The 24,443-nt window shown below is 35.1% G+C and overlaps 1 protein-coding gene across 8 annotated transcripts in view; it reads left to right on the top strand.

Moving 5' to 3' along the window:
* Positions 1-24,443, top strand: part of PPFIA2 (PTPRF interacting protein alpha 2) — a 353,334-nt gene that overhangs the window by 266,220 nt on the left and 62,671 nt on the right. For all 8 annotated transcript variants that reach the window (XM_037389538.1, XM_037389537.1, XM_037389539.1 and 5 more), the window contains exons 7-10: positions 182-298; positions 17,119-17,340; positions 19,453-19,599; positions 21,507-21,641. In XM_037389538.1, coding sequence (XP_037245435.1) covers positions 182-298; positions 17,119-17,340; positions 19,453-19,599; positions 21,507-21,641 — 621 coding nt within the window. The remainder of the gene's footprint in view (positions 1-181; positions 299-17,118; positions 17,341-19,452; positions 19,600-21,506; positions 21,642-24,443) is intronic.

Raw genomic sequence — 24,443 nt, forward strand, 5'->3', positions numbered from 1 at the left:
CAGCCTTTAGTCATTATTAACGTGTTTGGGTTTTAAACCTCTCTGCATGTGCAGACATAATTTTGCAAATGCTACAAATGGCCAATATAGGATGGAAGTGTTAAGAGATTTAACAAATTGTCTGCTCAGTAGTTTTTCAGTTTCTTATGTGTTTTGACCACTTATTTTCTTTCTTTTGCAGATTGTAGCTTTGCGTGAACAAAATGCACACATTCAAAGGAAAATGGCAGCTGGTGAAGGGCCTGCTGAATCAGAGCATATTGAAGGAATGGAGCCAGGGCAAAAGGTTCATGAAAAGGTATAAAATATTGGTTTTCATTGGATCAAACAATCAATATGAGAAATAACCAGGTGTTAGATTTTTGTGATGAGAATATTTCATGGAATGTATCTTTAGAATGTTGTCTGCCTACTGAAACCAGTATCAAACAATGAGTTTGTTTAAATGGAAAAAAAATATGCAAATTGACATGTCCTTGCTCTTTGATAGGGTATTGAGATAGACCCACAGCTTATAACAAATTTTTCATGTAATGCTATAATTAAGGACACTATGTCCTACTGAGTAATGCTCCGTATGTCACGCAGAGAAGAGCAAAGTGTAGTGGCATGTATATGTGAAAGGGTATATAGGCAAACATTGCTGCCAAAATAGTCCATAAGGGAATGACAGAGACCTAAAAACTAGAGAAAGCCATTTTCCTCTGTGCTGCCTATAGATACTCTCCAAATTCATGTCCATGTTGATATAGTGAACAGTGAAGAATATTTCACTTACTTAGCACCCTTTCAATAAGAAATAGGTATACAGAATTTAGGCTAAGTATTTGCCACTTAAGGCTGAAAGAGAAAAATGTTGGAGAATATGTGATATAGAAACGAGGTTTTTTCCTAAGCCTTAAGTTTGCAGATTGATAAACAAGTTGCATGTCTTCCCCCTTTGCTTCACTATCATTAATTTAAAATGCAAGCATAACATAACATTTGGCAGACAGCTGAAATGAGAAGAGCTGCTGCTTAGATCTTTAATTGTGCATTTTTGTCTAATGGCATGTGATGAACAGTGACATAAATCATACTTGTAAAAAACAACACTCATCATTATTTATTTTATATGCAATCCAATTTACAAGGGCACGCTTGCACTGCAAGCATTAATTTTACGTGTTTTGCTGTTTATTTTATGTGTCTATTTTTCTTCGAGTAACCTATGTGGTTGAGAAACCTACAGTAAACAAATACTGTTTAGCTACTTTCTTCTTCCTAGCAAAATCTTACTCTTTGACACATCTGTGAAATTTTGTTAAAACAGTGAACATCCCGCTCACTTGTGCTTTTAAATACAACCACGCTGCTTAGCTGAGTATCTCTATTTTTTGCACTTTCTTTGCAAGTTATGTCTTCTGATTTGAGCCATTTGGACCATTACTTATTAGCAGAATTAAGTGGAAATAAGATCCTCTGTCCTTTAAGAAATCTGTATATTTAAATATTAATGAAATATGAATAAAAGCCAAAGTAACACATTCTTATCATTTTATATGAAGTTTTTCTAGAATATTATGTCCAGAAAACATCTAATCAAAACAATTTAAGTTGGTCTTGTTAAGCTGAATTAAAGGCTTGTGCCTAGTAATTTTTGCTCCTTATAGTAATGGAAGCATATTGTATAGGGAGTTAACAGGAGGCTAGATTACCACCAGATCAGCCAGTACACTCTAATTCACATCCTCCGCACTAGCTGCTCTTTACCTTTCTACTATTACCTCAGTGCCTACCATCAGCTCCTTTTTTTTTTTTTTTGAAGACAAGACCCCACTTGATAATATAATTCCGCTTAAGCCCAAACTGTAAGCATCCATTTAGAAAATATTCCTTCAACTTCAGCAGTAGGGATGAGAACAAAAAGCTATGAGGTAATGGTTTGCACCCTCTAATAACACAGGAGATCAAGGTTCAGTTTCAGTCAGTCTGAGTAGATCCAGCATTTTAGGTTTCAACGTTGTGGCTGAGAGTCACAATTGTATAGGTAAAACTTAAGCAGCACCTTCAGGAAGCCACCGCATTCATCATGCTTATCTTCTGGGACTTCCCAGGAGATACAGACATGGTAGTCTATGCAGACAACAAAATAGAGCTTGCCTAGGTTCCCAGAACCGGTAGTCCCAAACCAGTATAGGCAATTAGAGGATTCCTCGGGTAAAAGTTACCTACAGAAAGTGTTACCAAGAAAATGTTTCCATGGCTAACATGGAAAACTTGAAGACTGGACTGTTCCCTGAAATTTAGGTGTGTCAAAGTTTTACATCCATTCTGAACCTGGAATACCTTCTCGTGTATTTAGGAAAAAGGTGTCTACATAGATTTCAGCTTATTTGTAGCATCAGTACTGAATGATTACTATACTCTTGGGAAAAAGAAAATATCTGACTGCATTTCAGAGCAACACAGAAATATTTTGTATTACTTCAATGCTTAGAATAGGTGCTAAAAAAAGCGGTTATATAATTTTAGGCTAGTTCCTATCAAAAGGATAGAAAGAACAGTCCAAGAGCTTTTCTGGACCACTCATTTTCTTTTTTAAAAAATCTTGGAAAAACGAGACATTGCCAGAGAACTGAAAAGTTAATGTAATGCCAATAATTAAAACAATATGACCAAAGTTGTGTTAGTCTATCTACACTGATGTTAGCAAAATTATAAAAAAGCTAATAGTGAAAATTGAGATTTTTTTTTAAAATCTCTAGAACTTGAAAATCAAAGAATATTAAAATGAAAGTTTATACATTTTATAAAAAGTACTTTATGTATATATATGTATTTTATAAGACAAAAAATTTGGCTCAAAGGAAATTTTCCTACTATACCATAAACTGATTTCTCTAAAGCAATGGCTCAATACATAGTATTTTGTCTTTAATTAGCAGTAAGAGAAATCAAGGTAGTTAATCTTTAAGAAATAAAAATCTTATTAATGGTGGCAGGGTGTAATTTTAAAGGGAGACTTATTATCAAGTATAAATGAAACATCTCAAAAGAAAATAATGGTAAAATAGAAGTCATGAGAATTATTAACTATGAATATTTATTACTTTACAAAAAAAAAAAAATCCCAAAGGAAAAATTGTAAGGGAGCAAATGCCTTTTAATTATGATTTCACAAAATTCTAAACTTTGTAAGACATCTGCTGTAGGAAAGTATTAGGGATTTCAGCATGGAATTATCCTCATTTAAAACAAAATAGAACGGAAAAAAAAAAGCTGCTTAGGTCTAGCTTTTTGTGCCTGGAACAGACTGCAGATAATGCTGCAAGTTGCTTTCATTGGCAGGTGGATGCCAGGTCATTAAACAGGTAAGGTCACACATGTTCTCTCAGGGAAACCTTGACCAGGTATATTAAAGTTTCTGCTCTATGACAATAAAGCTTCTAAGCTATATCAGCTAAGCAAGAGAATTTAAAACTAGCAAATACAGAAGCGTGCAAAGAGGCCAACTTGCACAAACAAAATATATTTAAAGACTTTGAAACATTAAAAAAAAAAACAAAAAACCAAACAAAAAAAAACCTAAAAAAAACCCACCAAACCCTGCTGTTGGAATTAATATACAACAATTTCTATTATCAGATATTCTCCTACCTAGATCTGTGACCACCAGACACCACTTGCCACCACCCAGATCCTTCACTTGATTTGTAAAGGCAGTAGCCTGAGTTCTCCACAAGTGAAAGGCAGAATTCCCAGTGAACAAAGTCCTCATTGGAAAATATGTTAGGAAGCAAGTAGGGAAGCTGCAAAGGTGGAATCAAACAGCCTTTTAGATCAAGATGATACAAATGAAAGATGCATGCAGAGATGTTAAAGAAGCTGGGCATATGTGAAGCTCTGCAGTGGCACAAACGGTGAAGGAGTTTTCCATTTTGCAGAGGGGTAGCTTAAGTGCACCTTTCTCAGTATTGATGGTTTCCCATCTGAAACAGCCAGCAGCGAATGATAACAGGTGAGCCCCTCCTAACAGTATGAGCAGGGTTTATTAACTACACCTGATGTACCTCTGGAGAAACTTGAGTTCAGGGGGTTAGTAAAGTATTACCAAATTTCATCTGCCACCTCAAAATTATTGCAACATTAATACTACAGGAGGTTATTCATCCTAAGCGTGATGATCATGATGATCCTAAAATGATTATGAAGTTTGGGTCAGGAAGGGTTGGCATTCTCATCAGTCCTTGATAAGCTTTGTAGCTCAGAAAGAAAGATACATCCTGGAGATGAAAATGTGGCTGTGCAGATGGTGTTGCCAAGTGACCTTTGGTTTTCTTGGCTCTGGAATAATGCTTCAGGAGCTGATTGACAAAACCAGTCTATATCTCATGTAAAAGCAGGAATGTCATTGACCAGTAAATTTCTACCTTAGTGAGAAAGAACCAAAAAGGGAAGCTCACAGATGCATTTTACCACAATGCTTAGCTTGGAAGTATATGAGTTTTCATAAAAAATCATAAATTTAGATGCTTAATGGGGCAATGTAGAAAAAGATTGTTATCTGGTAGAAGACTAAGTAGGAAAAACTCACTATCCATTCAGGTAAGGTTCTACTGTACATCACAAAGTGGGAAAATGAAATGGATTAAGTGTTTTATAAGCCATAAGCAGATTTATTCAGAAAATAGAACCTACACTGAAGATAACCTAGGGTGATGTGACTGCTAGTGACAAAGGTAGGATCTCAACCTCAGGTAGGAAATAAGCTTCATCTCTTGGTATGGAAAGAGCTTTCTGTTGAAACCTCATGGTTATATTTTAATTCATACAAGATCTGGGAAGTCTAGAATGAAGAAACATAGAACCTACATGATATGGTAAACAGGCTTTTTGTAATAATTCCGCAGAAATGGCTCTGGAGATTAATGTGGATGATAAAAATATAATGGATCAATACTATAAAGGCAAATGCCATGATGGGATAGTTAAACATAACTAGAACCTGCAAAATGTGAAATATCCCTGGACTTTCCTGGGCACCAATAAGGCTTCAGCTGAAGTCTTTTATCCAGCCTTGGGTCCCACTCTTGAAAAGGGATGTGGACTGTCTTGAGAATTCAGAAGATGGCAATTAAAACAGTCATCAGAAATCTAAAGAACATAGCTTGAAGAATTTTCAAAATGTAGGTTGAAAGCCTAGAGGAGAGACTAATGGACACAGTTATCTTCAAATACATAAAACGTGCCTTCACACATACACACATACAAAGAGAACGGATCAATAAATCTAGTGAAAGCAATGAAACACTAGAACAGACTGCTGAGAGCAGTTTCCAGAATGGGAAGCTTTAAAGAATTTTTAAGAGAAATAACCTACAATTGAGATAGGGTACAGTGCTGAGGAGCTGGTGGGCTATGTGGCCAGCTCTGTGATTCTGTGTCACAGGGCAGCTGGAGCATCGTTTTAAATTCTGTAATCACAAGCACTGTCCTCTGTGTGAAGCGCCAAGACTTCCAACAGTAATATATTAATTCCCAATTTAGTGGAAAATATATTCAGTAATGGCTTCAGAACCCTGAGTGAATACAAAAGCAATTTTGTGAGATGATAAAACAAGGCTTGTGTCCTTCGCATTGACAACAACATGGACAATTCTCTTGTATGAAGGTTAAGGGAAACTTTAAAGTAGAGAAAACCGACAAAAAAAAATAATCCAATGATTAAACTAATGAAACAAAAACAAGTACTAAATATGAGAAACAGTAAGTATTTAGAGTAATCCAAGCATATACAAAACTTCAGAACTGGCTTTCATTGCCAATTACAGTATCACTGTAATTGATGTGAAATAAAGAAATCATATTAACCGTTTAAATCTATAAGAAAAATTTCAAAGGAAAAAGGAAATAAAGAAATGTCATACCAGTGATCCAGTTATGCTAGCACTTTTTATTCTCAGTTCCAAACTGTGACATGTTTAGAGAAAATCCTTCAAAACAATTATTTCGGATTGTTACTATACAAGTTTTTTTCAGAGTACTATTTTTTCATGTGTAGAACTATATCAGAAACATTTTTTCTGTCCTATCTGAAGTCAGTTTGAATAGTCTTATTATTCAAATTATAAACAAAATATACATATCTAGAGAGGAAGATTCTACATTACCAGTATAAAAAACATATGTATTTTTATGGAACTTCACTTCATCATTTGTTAGTTTGCTTTGCAGGCAAATGACTACACAAAGGCTAATGTTTTGGTTTGCAGAAAAAAAATTGTACATACCAGACACCAGCATCAGATTATTCATCCATCTAACTCATAACCCATTGTGCTGTTTCCTGTGTAAATTTGTCAGTATGATTCCTTCTGATTTTTATCAAAAAGCAATAAAAAAGTCCTTGTAACTGTATGAAGTAATGAGTTACTCGAGGAATCCAGTGTTTCTACTTTTATTTGCCATTTTGAAGTAGCAATCATTTTCATCTGTATCCAATCAATGATCATGGTCAGGAAGGAAATACTTTTCCACAGTGTTTGAAGGATAATTTGTCAAGATACTCCAAATATAAGATTTTCCATACTAAATAGTAACTAGCATATTTAAAGACACATCGGGATGCCTGAACCTGTGGCTGAATCTCATTCACCATTTACCATGTGTAATTGGAGCAAGAAATAGGAATGAGTCTCAGTTGCTGATAGGAAGCCCAGTATGCTCTCATTTCTGGCTATAAACTGTGTGCCTTTAAAGTGGTGCTTGCTGGATGCCCCAAAATAAGATGCTGTGAACAAATAGTTTGTTTTCAAATAAAGGCATTATTTCATACTTGTAATTATTTCATCTTCCACAAAAACAATGGAAATTTGATTTTTTAATTGGCAGACAGAATGTTTTTAAAAATGCTGATATGCAAATTGGGAAGGATTGAAGTTTCTTTGGAAAACATTAGATCTTCTGATGTTTGTATACCTTAAATGTCCACCATTAAAGTATTCTCTTCACTTATAATGATCTCTTTCTTTGACGCTCAAAATTCATTGTCTGTTTCTGGCCTGTATTGGAGGATTTTCCTCCATGAGTTCCATGCCACATCTTTTATTTCAAACATATAAGAAATCATTGCTATAATTCTTCTGAAGTTAGTGGAGCTTTACTAGAGATTAATTGGCCTGGGGAATGACTATTTTTATCCTCAAAATTGTTTTGTAAGCATAGGATCGTTCCTGCTTGACAAATCCAATTCTGCATGGATTTCTGTTACACCAAAGGCATGAAAGCTGAGCATTTAAGTAGGCTGTATCAGAATGTTTCTCCTTGGAAGTGCACTGTTTCTATTTTAAACTTTATTGCTGACATTTGTAACTGCAACTTGTAAACACTAGTAAAATACAAAGCTTGTTTGTCCCTATTTGGTGCCCTTTTGTTTTGGTTTTGGTTTGTTGTTTGTTTTTTTTTTTTAATCTATCATGTCCCTGTGATACCTATACCCTGCTAATAAGGGAACTCTTCCTTATTCCAAGATCCATAATTGTACCATTAAAACTTGTTAACTAGTTTTGTGGTTTTACCTACTTTTTCTAACAAGTATACCACACTGGTTCTACTACAGTAAGGGCAGTTATACCAGCATAGTTGTTCACTTCCCCTCAGAATAATAAACCAGAATATTTTAGGCACATGGAAACATATATATATACCAGGATAGGTAAAACAGTCTTGTAGTTCTGGTGCAATAAACAGCTTTCTTTCCTAAATTAATGCTGTGTTTTATGAGGAACTTGGAGCTGTATATAATGACTTCTTATATGTATTAAACAGCTGGGGGTGTTTTGCTTTATAGTATATCTCAGGAAGTCACCTTCAGCTTATTTAAGAGTCACATTTTTTCTTCTTACTTATAACACTAACATATTCCAATAATTAAATCAAATGCCAGTAGTTTACTAAAATCTGTTAAATCAGTGACAACAGTTATAGACATTGTATCCTGCAAGAGTAAAAAGTGTTTCGCCAAAGCAAACACCATGGCCTAAAATGTTCAGAGTGCAAATCAAATACAATTAAAATTAAATAATATAATAAAAAGTAACAGGTCTCCTTCAGAGCAATCATCAGAACCTGTTCCAGTTTTGGACTTGACTATTTTGGGATTTTCTGATAATTTTGTATGGTTAGTAGAAAAATGCAGAAGAAAACCTTCCATTTCAGTTTTTACTTATGAATGTGTAACCCATGTGCTCCTTTTTTTTGGATTAATAGATTAAAAAGAATCTTTTGACTGACAGCATAGTGGAATGGCAGAGAAAGGAGCGAAGGCAGGACATATGGGGCCCTCATCAGAAGCACCAGTTTCAAAGAGAATTTAGCAAGGATTGAACACCAGCCATCGAAGGGGTGTTTGTAGCTTAGAGAGAATTCGCTGTAAGGGGGGGGGGGGGGGGGGGTATTTTGCTATTTACTGAGTGCAGTCAGAATGCATGATGTATAAGAAACAGTGGGAGACACGATCCTTGCCCCAGTGCATTCACATTCTGAATTAGAGAATTAACACACTTCAGACACAAAACACATTTGATAACCAGATGATGGGTCAGTTTCCAGGCAGTGCAGGTATCTTTCTGGCTTCCTAATCGTCTCTTTCTGAATTAATATTGATAAAGCTAATTAAAGAAGCATGTGCTGAGGGGCACTTAATGAAGATTGATGGCTTGACCCACCCAGGGAGGTGAGGAGTTTTCAGAGTGAGAGGAAATATGGATAAAGGCTTCAGCTGGGATTAGAGGTCTTCATGAATCTAAGGAATAAGCCTAGGAGAATATGCAGTACTCTTTTTGAAAGACTCGGCAAATATTTTGTAAGTACAGTTCTGCTTAATAGTCTCATATGTCTGCATGACTATGAATATTTAGTCCTCAACACTGTAGCACAGGGATTTTATCGTTGAAGAGCTGCATTACTTGTACATTACTTACAGGATAAATCAATAGATTCCTCAGTCAGATCTCTTAATTTTTCAATAAATCAACTCTTTGTTTCAGCTCTTTGTCTGTTTCATATAAATTCATCTTTCAGTCATACAGACTTCCTTTTTACCTAATAGAAACCCCATATACTTCTACATATCAAGCTGTTAAAACACTGCTTTAAAAGCCTTGTTACCTCCCCAGGGGAATTTTACACTTCAGGCACTGTGGTAGCTGACAGAATTGGCTGACTGACCTTTGCTGGATGATTTACTGCGAGGAGTCACCAGGCCACTCATTTTTAATAGCAGGCTGGTAAGACTTCTAAGAAAAAGGAGTTAGTCAAGGCAAATGGGGGTGGGATTTGCATGTATAATTTGGTTTGGGCAGCTAACTAGCCCTTATAATAAAGAAGCAGTACCTGATTTCTCTCTCCTGTGCAAGATCTCAGAAATTCTTCTAATAGTGTAAAAGAAAAATAGTCAGGTATTCTGGAAGAGACCAGCAACAAGAAGAAAAATGTCCACCCATCAAGTAAACCTTGCCCCCCCTCCCATTCTGCAAAATAACTAAAGTGTGACAGGTGATTACAGGCATTGGAAGGAAGAGTAAGAGCTGAAGGCTGATCAGGAAGCAAACTTACGCCAGATCTTTAAAGTAGTAATATAAGGTGGAGTCCTTTGATGGCTTGGTAGAAAAAGCAAGAAAGTGAGGAGATTTGGAGAGAAAAGTGCTGGAGAAGGTAGTTCTTTTTATATCAGTATTGGGATGGGGAAGAAATATTTCAGTGGAGAGAGAACGTTGGCTTTGATAGTTGCTTAGAGTTTGAAGAAAAATCAGAGTAAATTAAGAGGAAACCTCTAATGATTATGAGATTGTTGCCTGACACAGAACAAAAGATGTAGAACAACCTAGAGAAGTAGCATAGCCATCAAACATAATGAGGCAACCAGCCACTTGGACATGACTGTGACAGCTTAGGTGTAATGGTATTATTTTTGGCATAGCTTTTCAAACTGTGTTTTCCGTGCTGATTATATGAATGATGATCATACCGCTTTTGCTTGTTTAGTTGTCACTTGTGATTGGGCTATTGCATAGCTACGTACTTGTTAATATCATCTACTTTCTCTTAAAACTTTGGCATGGGGCATTTGGAAGGAATAGGAGTAGGATTATAAACTGTAGTAAAAAGCATCTCTTGGTAACTTGTTCATTTATTTTTTACATCTTAAACAACATCAGCAACCATTACTTTTTGCAGCATTACATTTATCCTTACTCTCATAGAGTCAAGTGTTATGTATAATTTAGCTTCCTTTGGTGATTATTTTACTTTCCTTTTAGTGTTTCTGTAATACGATATTCAGACAAGTTTATTTGACCTGAGAAATATACAGTATTTCTGTCTTTCCCTTGATGATCTAGCCTTCATGGCCAGCTTTTCTAAGTCAGAAGGAACATCTCCACCACTACAGAGCTAAAAATAAACTTTTTTCCCTGGGATTTGGGACAAAATTTGCCAATTTGTCTGCCAAACTGTTTTAAAAGCTTTAAAACAAACAAACAACACCCTCTTTTGAACTTTATATGGCATTTATTTCCTACTCTTCCTCATCTTCAATTTTTTATATATGTATTATTTGTAGGAATTATCTGGCTTCAAAGAGAGTCTAAACATAACTTAGGTTTGAAAACTGGCACTACTACTGATCCTGTTATATTTCCAAAATATTTCCAAAGTGATTTATATCACTGAAATTCTGTATATTGCATATGAAGTACAGGAAAGCTTTCATATCTCAGCTGCCACATAGGCAGTTGTCTGAGCAAAAGTCAGAGCAACTAAACAAATGCAACCATATTTTATAAAGCAACAGCTGGCATCTGCCTTAGTAGAAGATGAAGGGAGAAGTCTCACAAAATGAAGTGAGTCAGTGATGTTTCTGTAGCTTCAGATGCCATCCTAGAATAACAGGGAGTGAAAAAGGGGTATCTTGAAGTTCAGTCACCATGAGCGTTAGGGTCACAGGCTTATGGCAGATATGAGGATATGTCATATCTGGAGGCAGGTAACAGTATGTTCCCGTCTCCAATAGCTTCTGCAGCAATGACATTCTTTTATTTGGAAACAATTCTGTCTAATTTTTATAGCCTTTTCTAAATATTGCGATTTTTCTGAAAACAACTCCTTGCTGTAACTTAGCTTGTATCCATTGCTTTATTTTTTATGTATGCTTTAGATCATTGCTTTCCTGTACAACTTCATACTGGCCAAAAAAAAAATAAATAAAAAAAATGCCCGGATTAGGCATGTTGTAAGGTTCAGAGAGAACCTGCATAAACTTGTGTTCTTTGATTAAATGTATTTACAATATTTATATGGACAAATAAACCATCACATATTTAGTAAATGAACTTACTATATGCAGAACTTTGAAAAGCCATTTTAATATTAGATTTTCTGTTGCATGTCAAGAAAAAATATGTATAATCAAAAGGATGTTTTTAACAAAGGTATTCATGTTTTTAAAGATAACTTGATTCTGACATAACTCTAGTATAACATGGTGCTAGCAGTCTTCTGGGCTATGCTATTTGCCAAAGGTAGCCAGCCAAACTTACACAGACAGTTGCTTTGAACATTAGTAGATCCTGAGAGAAATTTGTTCAGAATGAACTCTCGAAAACCACAATGACATTATACTGACTTGAGAACATGGTGAGGACCTCAATTTTGACACTAGGGATTTATTGTGCAATGAACTTGCCAGTACTCCTTTAAAAAAGAATTTAGGGAGTGCCTTAGTAAAGAGTAGGCATAAGGCACATACTTCTAGGGTTTAAAAAAAGACAAACCACACACACAAAAAAAAGAACTAGGACCCAGTCCTTATAACATAAAAATACCACTTTGTTCTATGAATTCTAAAAGACTGGACATCTGAATTTTAAGATTACTATCAATTATTCAAAGTTACCTTATGGTTAGACGGAGCTTAACTTAGTCCTCAGGCATGGAAATGCTTATGCACAAGGGCATCACTTGAATTGCCTGCACTCTTACTACCACAGGCTGAGACACTGATGAGGAACTCTATCAAATAAATGAGTTCTGTCTCCACTGCTGATTGTTCAGAGGTAACCCCATGACATTCCCCCCCTACCACCGCCACCATTGTCAGGTGGTATCAGGTGAAGTTTTGGCACAAAATACATAACTGAGTACTGGTTGATAGTACTTAAACCAAACATATGTGTGTCAGATGTTTGACACGCTTGGAGGTTTTGCTGTACTTGGGTTTTGCCTTTATAAAATTAGGTTCCTGTGTATATTTTGCCACGTATGCAGTTCACTGTGAGGTTCTTCCTACAAAATAAAATAGACAAGTACTTTGCAATCAATATCCTGGGACAGTTGTACAATTTCTTTGCCTACGGCTGTAGTCCAGTGCCCTTACTTTTTTTTTTTTTTTTTTTTTTTCACTTAAGCGTACCTCCACTCAGTCTGCCTTCAGTATTATTGCTAAGGATTAACTGAAAAGGCTATATGAAATGGAATAACAGAAGCTACAATATTCTGGGTTAGTCTTGTTTATACTCTCTCCTGGTGTTCCTTTTACCATCGTTCTTGTTTTTTACTAGTAAACCAGTCCACCACTGGTTTTCCTTTGATTATCTCATAGGGGAGAGAAGCAATGATCTAGGGCAGATTTATTGCTATGTGTAATGCTCCAGTTTGTGACCTTCTCCCTGCTGATTCTCCTATACAAGCAGCAGATAGCCTTACTGCTGTGCTTTTTGTATCTTGAAAGAAAGAAAATCTGATACCAGGGATGCTGGTTGCATTTTCATACTGTTCAGTGTTAGGGAACATGAACATTTATTTCCCTCCTCCATTTCCATGGACCATAAGCAGTTCAAAGACTTTTATTTTTATTTTTCCCCCACCCAGGCATTTCTTGTTTAATCCACATTACCCTTTATGGCACTTGGTCCTACAGGGTATTTTTTGAAGTTTGATTTCCTCTGCAGTATGCTGCCTCTGTTACAGTTAGTACCATCACTGTCATCAGATTTACTTGATGATTATTTCATCTGTTTCTCCTCCTAGTGTATTTTGCTGTACTTCAGTAAACATAAAAGCTTTCTTTATCAAGTAAGGGTATGTCTGAAGCCCTTAGTACAGACTGCAATTTCTCAGTTATTCATCTGGCGTATGGTGATATACCACAAAAGAAAAAAGCAGCCCTCCAAAAACCCACAGCAGGCCTTCCTAGTGCTGTTGCTCTTTCCCTTGTTATTGCCACTGATGAGAAAACAAAGTGCTACATGGCTAGGTGCAGATGTAGTTGCTCATTTACCTTTGTTCTGAACTAGTCCAAAAAAACCCAAAACAAACAAACAAACAGACAAAACTACCAAAGAAAACTTCTGAGGTTGTATTAGGTCTTTCAAGGTGATGCCAACCAGATTTCTCATCTGGCTGAAAAACCCAGGGAAGGGGGTAGTGGGAGAGGGCAGAGACCCTTACAGTGTGTGTAGCAGGCATGCACATGTTGCAGCTACGTGTACCTATTGTGTCTGTAGAAAGCAAAAATGGTTAAGTCAAGAATATATGATGATACCATTGCTGCAGCATCAAGGTCTAAGTAAGTAAATGTGATAGAAACAGATGGGCTGTCTTTTATTAGATAAACTAATTAGAAAAAAAAAAAGCATTGGAGCATGTGAGCTATTTGCTTTTTGCCACGTTTCTTTTTTCAACAAAAAATAGCCATTGCTAGTAGATATTTTTATGTGAAATCAGTGAAATTAAGGAATGTGGCCATATGCACCTTTTTCATGAACACGTTTGATAGACAGCATAATGAAATTTTTTGAAAACTTCATCTGGATGACTAACTTGTAAGCCAGATCTGGGCAACATGTAAATTATTTTTTTTCTCTGCTAGAATGTTTCAGTTGGTTAGAAAGTTTTCTTTATTGTCCTGCCCTCCTTTAAAGACTTTCCAATTGTTTCAGTTTACTTTCGGTATTCCCCCTGCCCCTCTACTAATCTGATACAATAACTTGTCTAAATTGGGTATTTTGGGTAGTGTAGGGATATAACAGTTGGGAATGTCTACTTTGAAACTTTTTTAGTGCGTGCCCTTTTGAGAAGTTTTCCCTTAGTGCTTCAGGTAGTAATTAACAGAGATCTATTCAAAGCTTAGACTTCATTATTATAAGCATTTGTCTAACTGTTTATTTACAAATGGATCACAATTAATATACAGCATCATCAACAGGAAAGTCTTTGAGTACCAGGAAATATTTCAGCACTAAAAATTCAATAAGATTAAAAAAAATACTATTCAGCCAGTAAAAAAATATAAAAAAATAATAAAATAAAGATAGATAAGGGACATGAACATTCTACACAAAATCAGTAATAGAAAAGATGCTGCAGTTCTGTCCCACAACTTATTCTGTAGGGAATTCCTCTCGGGCAGGGGATGTTCCTGCTCCTTTCACTAATTCAGAAAATGTGTTTGAATCAGCATTGTCTACAGAATGTCTTTTGCTGCAACCAGCATAGCGTATTTTCACATTCTTATTCAAGCTTTTTTGTTTGGAAGGGAAAGTATGACCACAAAACTGTTGGTTAAAACCCTCCTGGGAACCTGAGGTATGTTATATGAGATAGTTCTTGAATTAATGCTTAATAACTTCCTATCTGTGGTCTTCTGGAGTGATTACTTCACAAGATGTACCCATATAATGGATATATCGTAAAACAATATCAAAGCATTAAAATAGACAAAATGTCAGTTAAAATTCCTAGGTAAACTTTTAAAGTATGGTTCCAGCTTCCCAAAATACCAAATTTCAAGCTGATCTTTGTATTTTTAATTGTATTTTTAAAGAAAACCTGGTTTTATTCCAATCATACTAAGAAAAATTAAAATGTCATTTTTGGTAAGTTAGAAATTTTAAATACAAACCAGCTCTAGATAAGAATACAGGAATAAGGTAAAGCAAAAGTGAACAATGGCTAGAATTAAAGCAGCTTGTACAAAGAGCTCATCAAAGAATTATGAGGGAAGTTTATGTGCATAAATCAAAATATATTGTGCATAAAACAAAATATATACATGCATAATTGGCAATCATAGCATTTGTCTAGTAGTGTGAGATTAATTCTAATTAATTTTTATTTGTTTTTCCAGGAACCTCAGATATGAATTAAATTATAAAATAATATATCTTTCACATTTAATTTCTATGTGTTTCGGTTATTAGTATCTTATGAAAAAAGTTTTGTTAATGAAAAGAAAATATTTCTCTGCCACTGAACATACTTTTAGATATCACAGCTTGCCATTTCAGAATAACCATGTTTTATAGCACATAAGGTACATGATCACATGCCATTTATTGTTTTTCAGATTTGGTATTTGCTTATTATAACTTTACAGCAATTCCTGGACCACTGTTTCAACAGTTGTAGGGCAAATGCAATGCGAGATAAAATTTGTTCATCTGGGACAACTGCTAAAATTGCTGTATGAGATTAAAAATGTAAAATAGATAATAGTTATCATAGATAAAAGAGTTTCTTAAATTTACACAATGGAATAAACTATGATGGTTAAATGTTTTCTCCTATTTGAGTACTATTTTGTTTACATGAATGACTGCTGTATATTAATGGGGTTTTGATTCAAGTAGATTAACTATACACTTTCCAAACAAAAAACTGAGTACAATTTTTTAAATTACTATTGTCATTTTACCATGGTTTCTTGAAAGTAGATTAATGATGGTTCTGTAGCTATCATAAAATGTCAAGATAATATGATTAACTAGTATAAAGAAAGCAATTTTGGAACTGAGTTATTTGATGTAATGAATTTTTAGAGTAAAATAATTTTATTCAATGATCTGCAGAGAGGCAGGTGGTCTGGATCTGGGTTCATTTTATGGCTGATTGGGGAAAGAATGTTGTTAAAGCCATTAAGCAAAGTAATATTCTTTGAATTTGCTAGAAGATTTTGGTATAAATATATTTAGACAATAATAGCACAGAAGTGCTAATTAAAGCAAGCTTGGTTTCCTCTCAGATCTTGCTAGGAATATTTCATATGTACATTGCTATACAACCTACCATCTGAAGGATAACAATCCCCTTTTAGGACCGGTATTCCTCTATGATGCTCTTTGAGGTCCATAACCTATTTAAAATGACAGTTACAGCGAAATACTTTGCTCCCATACTGCATAATATAAATTTAACTCACGAAATTGCACCTAACCAAGAGAATTAATGACAGGTTGGACTACTTTGATGTTATTTTTTCATGTTATAGGTCAAAATCCAATCATTTTGATTTTTCTTGTTCTTTTTGCCTATTTTTTTACATGAAATCTTTGCGTTTATATGAAGCCTCTGCTGAAAAAGGATAGTGTGAGTATTATCATGACACGATGCCAGCAAGTCTGGCTAGTGAACTCACTTCTTTCCTGAAATAATTTATTTGCAATATAAATCATATTCCTGAGATTATATTCCAAATGCAATGTGAGTTCTGGACTCTTGATTATTTTTTTTTTCTTTATTACTGTAGTCATACCAGGGCTTTCAGCAGCACACAAATTACTTCAGCAGACCTTACTTCTAATGTAGACCTAACCAGTATGTTGTCCAGTCTCCAAGCACTTTCTGGTGCAAATTGGAGAATTTGTGATTTTTTTAGTGTTGCTTCCTGTCTACAGCGTGGCCTGTGTTGCAAACAAAATATATTTTGATGAAGTTTAAATGCTGTGTAAGTTTAGCTAAGATGTATGCATGCAATTTGGTGCTTTTTAGAAGTAGTATTGCTGCCATTTCTACTTGAATAATCATAACGTCAAACTAAAGCTATTTTTGTGTGTTATTTTGCTCTTAATGCAAACCTTTACTTCTCTGTGTGATGATGCATTCTGGAATTCCTTGATATGAATGAATACTAATCTTTTGCAATTTTTTTATAACTACACCTGTCTTATCTACCATGAAAATGAATGTGCTTTTCCCTTCCTACCTAGTTGCTTTTGCAATTTTTACAATAATCTTTGGTTTAGAAATTCTCTAAGTAGGGTCCATGTTTAAAGATAAGTAATGTCACTTCTCTATTAACAGCGCCTATCAAATGGCTCCATAGACTCAAATGACGAAGCCAGTCAAGTTGTTGAACTTCAGGAACTACTGGAAAAGCAAAACTATGAAATGGCACAGATGAAGGAGCGTTTGGCGGCACTGTCTTCCCGGGTGGGAGAGGTAGAACAGGAAGCAGAGACTGCCAGGAAGGAGCTCATTAAAACAGAGGAAATGAACAGTAAATACCAGAGAGACATTAGAGAGGTAAGGAGTTCACTACACTCGCCTTGTATTTCTGGACTTGTTCCTGTGGTACCCACTACAAACTGATAGAGGCCAATGAATATAAGCAGCAAAAGTTGAGCACTGATAAAAGCCCTTGTACATAGGAAACACAAAATTTACATTAAGAAATAGTACTAGAAATCTCTTTATAAAACCATGTTCAGAAAAATGGATGTGTATATGTACTGATAGGGGGAAAGCCAAATCCTTTGTGGTTTAGCATTACTAGAGTGCATTCTGGCAAGTTTCCAGCTGTTTCAGATTTTTAAGATGGACTCTCAAATAGAGATTCTGGTCATGTAGGTAGTCTAAAAATGTAGGTAGTGAAAAAAGTACATTTTTAAAACTCCTGGGCTGTTTTATAAAGCAATGTTGTTTATATGATCAATTATAATATTTACTCTTGTGTGATAACTTCATTACTCCTGTTATAATGCGTTATTCCCTTCTTTCAAAAAATGCAAATATAATTCAATTTTCATTTTCTTTCCTCCTCTTAAATTTGTGGTGCTCTTTAATACCTTCCAGAGGACCCTCTTTTCCATGGATGTTCTCAATATGTGTGGGTGGTTGGCTTCTAGAATCTATTTTAGTTTTCTGAAATTAGAGTAATTATCTTCCTGTTACACTGCTTCCTACAATACAGATATTTCATATGTATTTATATATGTGTGTATGTGTATATAGATGCATTTGTATGTATGTATTTAACCTCTTATTTATAGCATTCTGGAAGCGAAGTTCCTTCAGAAGTTCTGATGCATGACACAGTCTAAGTGTCTTCACACCTTTTGTATTCTGACTCTTTTGAGTATTGTATCATTGTTACATGGTTACAAAGAATAGTTTGCTCTGTTTCTCCTTTTCCACCAATGCCACATTATAGCACTAGGGGTCTCTAACCACTGTCTTTTACCATTTGAAAATACTGCTGTCTCAGGGACGCTTGATTGCCATTTGCTGTTTTTCTCTTAAATAACACATTACACCAGCTACAGGCTTATTTGCTTTCAGCCCATTGCTTCCTAAGCAAAGTGGCTGCTAATACATTTACATCTAGAATAATTACCAAATGTCAGTGCAAAATCTGCTGCGAAAGGTATTTGTAAACGTGGAAGTATCTGTCTTTGTTATTTCACATTGCCACAAAAGATAAGTCTTCCCAATGCAGAAAATGAAATACGTGCACCAAGAGGTAGTTTAGCATTGTGTAACCGGATAAGTTACTGTATTTTTGTGTGTGTGCTTTTAATTAATTACATACATAATTACTTTTTTTTATGTGTTTTTTTGATGAACAGCAAGACATGCTCATCAGTAAATGTTTTCATTGTGAAAGATTACATGGCAACATGTAAGTCTCCTCAAGAGCCAGGCACAAATTCAAAACTATATAAAATTTTCTACTTTTGCTGATATTAATTGAAGATAGATAAACAATATAATAGACTAATTGATAATCTACTAAATTACAGCTATTGACTTCACTGAGGCCAGCTTGTAATACTTGAACAAAACCAGCTCAAGATTTTAAAGAAATTCTATCCATAACATATATGGATAACATACCCATATTTTATGGTTATGTTATGTACCCAACATTGTAGTCACTTGTTTTCCTGAAATTTCAGGACATTTTACACGTTGTCTATTACATGTATTCAGCAAAAAAATTTTAGCAGGATCCAGGAATAAGAGTAGAAATGTGCATACACTTTATTTTCCCCACATCAGTGCAGTATGTTTCTACTATTATGTAACTATATCAGGTTTTCTATTTTCTGATCAAGGGTGCTGTTGTTTAAGAAGCAAGAAAGTAAATGTGAGCTGCATTCACTATGGTTTTTTTGCAATACAAAATATAGGAACTAGAAAAATATAAAAAAGGTGAGGGTTGTTTCTGTTTGCTCTATTTAACTACTACTGCTTTAAATCTCATAGTTGCAAGAAATCCCAGATAAAATATATTATCTTTAAAACAGAAAAAAATACTGCTAAGCATGCCTTACATCCCTGTCTACTGTTAGCATGAAAATTAAACTGGTATAAAATTATGTAGCATGGTTCTTGATAGTTTTTTTGTCACATTAGGCAATGGCACAAAAGGAAGATATGGAAGAAAGAATAACTACTCTGGAGAAACGCTACCTCAGTGCTCAGAGAGAATCCACCTCCATACATGACATGAACGATAAACTGGAAAATGAACTGGCAAACAAAGAAGCCATCCTACGTCAGGTACGGTATCTGCATTAGTTGGTTGCTTTCTTCATACACAATGAAAATTAATGCAAGAAAAAAAGGGGGAAGATCTACAGTAGGAGGTTTCTATTAATCTGCTTAATTTTGATCAACAGATACATTAATCTAAAAAAGAAAACCTAAGTTGTTCAGTGTCTCTAAGCTTCATATCAGCTACTGCAACAGTGAATACCAAATTAATGTGTATTCCAACATTAGAAAATAAGCATTTTCTGATAGTGTCTTGCATAAATGCACAGTCACATCCCCTAAGTGAAGGATTATCTTTGCTTCTTGCATAACAATTTTCTGATTTTTTTTTTTAATTTTCAATAATAGTATTAAACAGAAGAAATTCCCTTCTGCAGGAAAGATCAAAATTTGTATACAATATATTCTAATGATTTCACATATTAGTAGTGTGTAAGTAAAATTTTACAAAGCTAAACTATCTGTGAATATGTTTTAAAAAAAGAACTTAACATGACTGTGTAGCTTTCGTGGTACTTGGTTTCCACAGTGATTCCAAAAGCTGAAGTGTAAAGTGAACAGAAAACACTGCTTTGTAATTTGAAGAACACAATGAAAACTGAAAGCTAACATGAAACCAATTTAATTCAAACTGTAAAAGATGAAATTGCTCCTCACTGTCAGTATCAGACTACTGTATTTTTTTTCCTGTGGTGTCTTCAGATATAAAATGCTATATGGGAAATAAGCCTGTATGATCTGATAATCTCTGCTTCTATGACTGTATGCAGATATATTTATGCACCCATGCACACTCCCTCTGTATGTGTGTATATACACGCACATGGCTATCTCCTCAGGGAAATTAGAGCATCAGAACTCAAACTCGTCAGCTTCCTTTGATTATTTTAAGTGGTATCTTAATTGTTGGAGGCAGGGGGGAACAAACCACACCCAATAATGGAAAAGTAAGGTCCTGAGTCTGAGGTTTTTATTGCTGCCAGTGTAAGTCGTGCTATGCTGCAGAGGTCTCCTACTCAAAGCAGTGATCGATAGAACTATGCTTAGAATATATACAGGCAGGCTTAAAGTTGATTTGCAGCACTGTGATGTGAAAAGCCTACCTCTTCATGCTTTTGAAGGATTAAGAAAGACTCTAAAAGCACACTCCTTTTTCATTGTGTCTTCTGTTACCGGGAATGGACAGGAAAGCATGAAATCCTTATCAAGCCATTAAAAAACTCTTAATCATGTGGTGTATCTCAGTAGGCCAGAGAATACTGCAGTTATTGAAAGTCCTCCTGTTTCTCTTTAATGGTTATGACAGATTAATCAATTTCACCTTTGTGAACCTACAATTACATCTCATTTCACAATGAACAATACCACTGCAACCTTAAGCAAATAGCAGCCAGGTTGTGATCATGAATAAAATGTCAGTTTTAATATTTCCTAATGTATTATTGGCATTTGGCAATTTGCTCAGAAACTTTGCTGGGAATTCCATCATTTTGGAATTGTACTTATTCCCATTTTAGCTCATACATAAACTTTTCTGTGAGTGGACTCAATATTTCCATTTAGAAAATTCCCATTTTACTGAGCACCAATACTTTTATTTTCTTCAGATAAATAAATTGATCAGAGGAGCTTTCTGTTCGTCTTCATTAGTTCCATTTTACACTCATTTTCTTTACCTTCATTTGATCCTTGAGCCTCAATTCACTCATCATTAGTAAGGCTGGCAGCCTACACTGTTCCATGCTTGAGTTAATAGCTCTCCAATAGTTCTTCCAGGTTGTGGAGTATCTGTGCCCATGTAATGAGTTTTGATTGCTTCCCCAATACCAAAGAAACTGAAGGAAAATCCTCATTCTGATCTTGTTTGGATTTTGGGGTTTTTTAATACCTGTTTATCTGTCTTTGGCATTCAGCTGGAAGACAAAAACAGACAGCTGCAAGAGCGACTAGAGCTGGCTGAGCAGAAGCTGCAGCAGACGATGAGGAAGGCTGAAACCTTACCCGAAGTGGAGGCTGAACTGGCTCAGAGAATTGCAGCTCTGACTAAGGTACTGCCCTGAGGAATAGGTTCACTTCAGAAGCCCCATTGTTTAACATTGATTTGCATCCCAATTCCTCATCTCAAGGACGAAAGGAAAAAAGTAGTATCAAGCTGATTTGAAAGAAGAAAATGTTTCCTCATAAGTATGTGCCACAAGTTTAATCAGGAATGGTCTCAATGCCATGCTTGTAATTCTTAGCATTTTGGTAACAGGAAAAGTAGTTGTCTATAAGTTAGCCTAGACTATATTTACAGAGGAATCATATATGTCCAATAGACATGAGCATTATTTATCCTAGGAGGATTCCTTTTACTGTGTAACAGTTTCTAGTTTAAGGGGAAAGGAGTGGGGGGAACTCCCATTCCTACACTCACTTAATTCTTCTGGACAATTTCATACACCATGTATATTAAACAGCAATGATTTTCCTTCCAGTAAGTACTTTTAAATCAAATCTTAGTGCCTGCTGGGATCATTTGTACCACACAAATGAAGCCAACTTGCAGTGCATACTTACAAGGTTTGTTTTGAATGATTCTTTGTATCAGGTGTCTGCAAAGACAAATGTGAAACTTTGAGAGGACTTCAAATCATTTTTTCTGATTAATTTATTACATGGCAGCTTTCTTGCAGAAAAACAAGGAGATAAAAACAAATTTCCAGGTGTGTGGTTTTCATATTTGGTCTCTAATACTTTCAGGTGTGCACGTAGTTAGCACTATAGCTCAGGTACTGTCAGCTTCATAAAGACATATAACAACAATACATTTATTCTTTGTCTATTAAAATCCAACAAATAAAGAAAAATGCATTTAAGAGATTGTATTACATATCATTCTGATCTATCTAAGCTTTCCTTTCTCTATTGCCAAGGAGAATTTCTAGCTATTTATGTGCGTAGCTATTTTTAAATATGATGGATTTTTTTAAATTCTCATGTTTTTCTATTTATAGTGAAGCCTTAAGTGCTGAGCAGCTCATTAATAAAGTCTGGGTTATAAATAATTTAGTTAAGAAGTATAACGAAAGAAAGAAAGAAAGAAAAAGAGAGGCTTTGGGGGGATTTGGGTTATGGGGTTTTTTTATTTTATTAAGGCAAGGTAATCAAGATTTTGTGCTGTCCACTTTAGGTTCATATGAATGGGTGGGAATGTGAAAGAGATACTGAAAATGGTGGGGGAAAAGAAGAATCAGCAAAAGTACAACAAAGTATCTATAATGCCAAACAAATATTGCATTTTATTAAAACCTGAGGTGCACATAAGAGCAATCCCTTGGCATTTTAACATATTTTTTTCAGTTTTTTCTTATTCAACAAATAATCACATATTCTAATGCCCTCAGTAGCTTGAAAATATTGTTTTCTATTTTAAGAGGATTTTTCCTGAATAATTTCTCCAGCAATTAGGCACCAGTAAGTATTTTGCAGTCTCAAGCATGTCTTTTCTTGCAACTGCATTTTTCCTTGAACATGTATTAATGAAAAATATTGAAAGCAGAAATCCCATTTCTACCATGCAGAGCACTCAGGGACTTCCATGAGATACTGTTGTTACTGTGACCATAAAGCTACAGTATACATCTCTGTTTGTCTTCTTACATTATTTCATGGGATGTGGTTAGAGAGTTGTGAACAGAGCTGACTGTCTACCCCATTTTACTTTGATGTACTTTATCAAAGTTTTTGCCAAGTGGGAAACTCTAAGAAGTATATTACACTGTAATGCCAGTCTGTTCACTTCTCTGTGATTGCATTAAAAACTGAATAAATTTATTTTATTTAAAATTGTATCTTCTTGGAATACATGACATGAAGAAGAATGTCAGAATTTGGCCAAAAGACCAAATGAGCCTGTGTTTTATTTATCTTGTATACAACTTTGCAAACTGTAGAGCTTATTATAGTGCTGATTTGACAGCTCTGCAGTTTTAAAGTTCAGTACTTTTCATGGATCACATAAACATAGCTTGGAACCAAGAACAACACTGCAGCTTATTTAAGTAGTTTTAAATTAGCTAGCTGGTAAACTGTTACCACACTAGCTATTCAATGAAAGCTGCAAGATCTACCTAAGGGGCTGAATGATGCTTAATTGATTTTGCCTTTGTTGAGCTTTGTGCCAGCATACATGTTGTCAGTAGGCCTCAAATTAGCTGGCTTCAGACTACCTTAAGTCTGTCTACCTGAGCTATGATCACTGCAATGTCCATGTATGCGAAGTAAAGGATGAATCGCCCAAATCAGCTAGTCTTTCTGCACTGCAAAAAAGTCAAAACTCATTCTTCTTTTTTTTGTACTATCTCAATGAAAGTGGCTTCTCTGAGATTAATGGGGTTACAATCATATGAAAGAGGTGAGTTAAGCCTAATATGTTTTACATGTTTTTTAAAGCAAAATAGTACGGGATAACTGAAAACCATGACTGCTTCACTGTGGGTAAAATACAAGACCAATTATTTTCACATGGAGATAAAACAGAGCAAACGTTCTGGATTTGGATGTGATTTTTTTTTTTTTAATTTATTTTTTCCCCCTCATGTTTAAAATATGCATGTTATAATTCTGCATTCAATTTATTATACTCGTAATAAATCTGGGTTGGGATTCTGCAGTTGGGATTCTGCAAAAGAAGGATATAGAATGAGATCCTTCTATGGTGTCAGTTTTCAAAAAGACTTGTTTTTCTTTTAGATATATATATATATATGGGCTAGTGAATGTCTTTTGCTACTTTTCCATGCCCAAACTAGTTCATAAGGAGTGAACTTCCAAAAGTTTGGACTATACAGTGAACACAGATAAGTACA

Source organism: Falco rusticolus, chromosome 5 (assembly GCF_015220075.1).
Source record: "Falco rusticolus isolate bFalRus1 chromosome 5, bFalRus1.pri, whole genome shotgun sequence".
Classification (NCBI taxonomy): Eukaryota; Metazoa; Chordata; class Aves; order Falconiformes; family Falconidae; genus Falco; species Falco rusticolus.